Consider the following 4149-nt stretch of genomic DNA (forward strand, 5'->3'; position numbering starts at 1 on the left):
ATGAATGAGTCAACAAATCAATGAATGAGTCAACAAATGAATAAATATGTTAATGAATGAATGAATGAGTCAACAAATGAATGAACAAGTGAATGAATGAATGTGTTAAGGAATGAATGAGTGAATGAATGAACGAGTCAACAAATCAATGAATGAGTCTATGAATGAATGAATGAATGAATGAATGAGTCAATGAATGACTGAATGAATCAACAAATGAATGAGTGAATGAGTCAACAAATCAATGAATGAGTCAACAAATGAATAAATGTGTTAATGAATGAGTGAATGAAAGACAACAAATGAATGAATGGAAGAGTCAATGAATGAATGTGTTAATGAATGAATGAATCAATCAATTAATGAATGAATGGATGTGTTAATGATTGAATGGATGAATGTGTTAATGACCGCATGAATGAATGAATGAATGAGTCAATGAATGAATGAATCAATTAATTAATGAATGGATGTGTTAATGATTGAATGGATGAATGAATGTGTTAATGACCGCATGAATGAATGAGTCAATAAATGAATGAATCAATTAATTAATGAATGGATGGGTTAATGAATGAATGGATGAATGAATTTGTTAATGAATGCATTAATGAATGGATCAATGAATGAATGAATGCCTGAATGAATGAATGATGTCATTCCTACTGTTTGGTGCGTTTGAGTCCCTATGGCAGGGGACTCAAACGCACCAAACAGTAGGAATGACATCATTCATTCATTCATTCAGGCATTCATTCATTTCTGTTTAAAAGTCAATTATTTATTTTATTATTCTCATCTTAGACGTTTGAGTCTCCTCGACCATAAAACAACCAACCTCATGTAAATTGGAGGAATTTATTTAAAATAATTAAATCTCATTTTAAATGCTACTTAGGTTTATTGTCGTGTCATGCATCTTGAAATTAAGTTACAATTCTAAGTAATAAAAAATATATTTATATTTTTTATAATAGTTCTCATCCAATGACTTTTTATATCAAAATATTTTTTATGCTTAAATTATTAAAAATAAATTTAATCCCTGAGCCAACTGTCCACCCTGTTACTCTAAATACCCCCCCCCCCCCCCACACACACACACACACCCACACACACACACACACACACCACTTCTTCAGTCACATGACTCACAGATAGTCTGATATTTTTGGAGGGAAAACATCGACAAGAAGCAGTTTCACTTTTTATTTGAACATTTTTCTGTTTTAGACAGAAGCACATCTGTTACCCTCGTATACTGAAAACTGCTACTTTATGAGGTGCTGCTAGTAAACACATTAAATATCTGACTCGGTGGTCACAAAGTACTAGCTTGTTTTTCATTACAGGACTAGCAGAATCAGAATAAACTTTATTATCACTGCACAGAGATACAACAAGAACATGCACGTACAGTCTGAAAGATGGACGGCGTGCACGTAGCTGCTGCTATAAAGCGCGGCCTTCTTGTCCTTTTTTTTCAGAATAAATTTTGTAGGTAGAAAAAGGGACGAAGCCATGAGGAGAGGGTAGTGGCATTATAAAAAGATCTCTTCACTCCTCGTCCTGACAGGACACCATTTAAAACATCCAAACTCTGCCAGCAGCACATTGATGAACACGTTGCATATTATTTACAACGAGGCGGTCCATGAAGCACTAACAGATACTTCATTACTCAGACAGACTGTTTTTCTCGTCAGCCTCGAGTCTTACTGGTACTTCCAAGGTCCAAAATGGTCAGATTAGAGTGCATTCTACTGGTCGTGCTTACGAGCCTCTTCAACGTTGTTTCATGCTGACGAGTCCAAAGCCGCAGGTGGCCTGTGATTCAAATCACTTCCATCTTACGGTTTAGCTCATAAATCGGCTGATTTTGAGTCCTCAAAGCACGAACTAGACATTCACATAGACAGCAGCTAGTCGAGGTCCAAACTAGGTGCGGCCGTCTTCTTTGTATGTTGATAAACCAGGAACCAGACGAATCAAAACACAGGAAACCGTTTATCATAAATCCAATTAGATGAATCTCGGCGTCCTAGAGGAAAGCAGCACTTTACTAACACTGTGTTCAGTGAAGGTGGGGTGCTGTTGACATCAACCAGTGATGTCGTTGGGAGGTGGACGGAATACTTCTCGGACCTTCTCAATCCCACCAGCACGTCTTCCATGGAGGAAGCTGAGTCAGGGGTCTTTGGGGTTGATCAGTCTGTAATTGTGGCTGAGGTCACTGAGGTAGTTAAAAAGCTCAGAGGCGGCAGGGCTCCAGGAGTGGATGCGATTCACCCTGATTTCCTTAAGGCTCTGGATGTTGTTGTGCTGTCTTGGTTGACACACCTTTGCAACGTTGCGTGGACATCGGGGGCAGTGCCACTGGATTGGCAGACTGGGGTGGTGGTTCCCCTCTTCAAAAATGGGGACCGGAGGGTGTTCTCCAATTACAGGGCCATTACTCTCCTTAGCCTCCCTGGTAAGGTCTATTCAGGATACTGGTGAAGTGAGTCCGATCATTGGTCAAACCTCAGATCCAGGGGAAACAATGTGGATTTCGTCCTGGCTGTGGAACACTGGATCAGCTCTTTACCCTCACTAGGGTCCTCAACGGGTCATGGGAGTTTGACCATCCAGTCTACATGTGTTTTATGGACTTGGAGAAGACATTTGACCGTGTTCCTCGGGGCACACTGTGGGGGTGATCCGTGAGTCTGGGATTGGAGGCCCGTTGTTACAGGCTCTTTAAGGCTCCAGTATACTGCCGCGTATGTCCGTTCATGCGTACGTACGCGTGTTGACCATGTCCTGAGACTGAAGAAGTCCTCAGGATGAGAGACGAAACTTTTCTACATTTTTTTGTTGTTGTTTTGTTTGGAATGTCCAGAGGACCAGATTTACCTTTTTGAGATTTTTCTACCTGGATTATTGAGCAGCATCAGGAAATATAATGTGTATTTCATGTATAATATATACATTTCTGAGGTCTATAACGTGTATTTATATATAATATATGAATATAGGAAATTTATAATCTGAATTTATATATAAATATTGGGATGATATAATGTGTATTTATACATAATATATAAATACGTGAAGTATATAATAAGTGTTTTTATGTAATAACCAGAAAAGGATGGTAAAGTTCTGTTGATTATTTCATCTTACAATTAGATTTTCAAACCGCTTTAATAAAAGAGATTCATAGAGAGGTTTTTAAGTTTGATTACAATATTTAGTTAGATGTTTTTAAACGTCTGAAATAAGATTTAAAACGTATCAGAACAGCCGCAGGAATCAGTTTATCTAAAAATAAAAATAAGCACTGATCATTTGTTGCTTCAAATCAACAAAATTATTTTTTATTTAAAATTTAATTTAATAAAATTACTGACACTTTGATGTTTTCATGTTTTTCTCTCCGGTTTTCCTCTTTGGTCACTTTGAGAACTTCCTGCTTTCAGAGCTGGTGTTATGTTTTCAACCAATCATAGAGCAGAACCCGTCACCGTGGTAACAGGAGAGACTCCTGCTCTGCTAGATGAAAACTTCATATTTTGATAATTGGTCGGCCCCTCTGATTGGTCGGCTGCTGCTCAGGTGCGAGTCTCCTGCAGGACTCGATCCTCCAGCTGCGAGAAGCGCTTCAACATCTGGTCGTACACCTGAAGGACAAGAAGACCTGATGTTTGTGCTGTTTTTGAAGTCTGAAATGTTCAGATGGAAGGCGGTGCTCTCACAGCAGCTCTGCCCCCTGGTTTCATGTTTCAGATCAGACTACAATGAGTGTGAGGACTTCCTGGTCTTTTTAATGAGATGTTTGAAGACCAGAACAGTCCTCACAGGTAGACCAAGAGCAGCTGGTACCTGTTCAGCTGAGGGGTGGGGCGTACAGATCAGCTGAGGCTCTGGAGCTTCTTTCACCACATCGAAGAAGGACACTCCAGAATCTGCCACCAAACCTGGAAAAACCCAGAGGGCAGGTTTCAGCACCAATAACCAAACTCCTAGTTAGGAAGGTCAATTAATGTAAACCAACCAGTTAATTTAAACCAACCAGTTAATTTAAACCAACCAGTTAATGTAAACCAACCAGTTAATTTAAACCAACCAGTTAGTGTAACAAACCAGTTAATGTAAACCAACCAGTTA

The 4149-nt window shown here is 39.1% G+C and overlaps 1 protein-coding gene across 1 annotated transcript in view; it reads right to left on the minus strand.

Moving 5' to 3' along the window:
• Positions 1-3433: 3433 nt before the first annotated feature.
• The window catches only part of xylb (xylulokinase homolog (H. influenzae)), a 6769-nt gene continuing 6053 nt past the window's right edge, over positions 3434-4149 (minus strand). Inside the window, exons 15-16 of the mRNA XM_037694026.1 lie at positions 3865-3959; positions 3434-3662 (exon numbers count right to left, since the gene is read on the minus strand). Of these exons, the coding sequence (XP_037549954.1) occupies positions 3594-3662; positions 3865-3959 (164 nt within the window). The 3' untranslated portion in view covers positions 3434-3593. The remainder of the gene's footprint in view (positions 3663-3864; positions 3960-4149) is intronic.

This window comes from Nematolebias whitei, chromosome 20 (genome assembly GCF_014905685.2).
Source record: "Nematolebias whitei isolate Nwh7 chromosome 20, NemWhi1, whole genome shotgun sequence".
Lineage (NCBI taxonomy): Eukaryota > Metazoa > Chordata > Actinopteri > Cyprinodontiformes > Rivulidae > Nematolebias > Nematolebias whitei.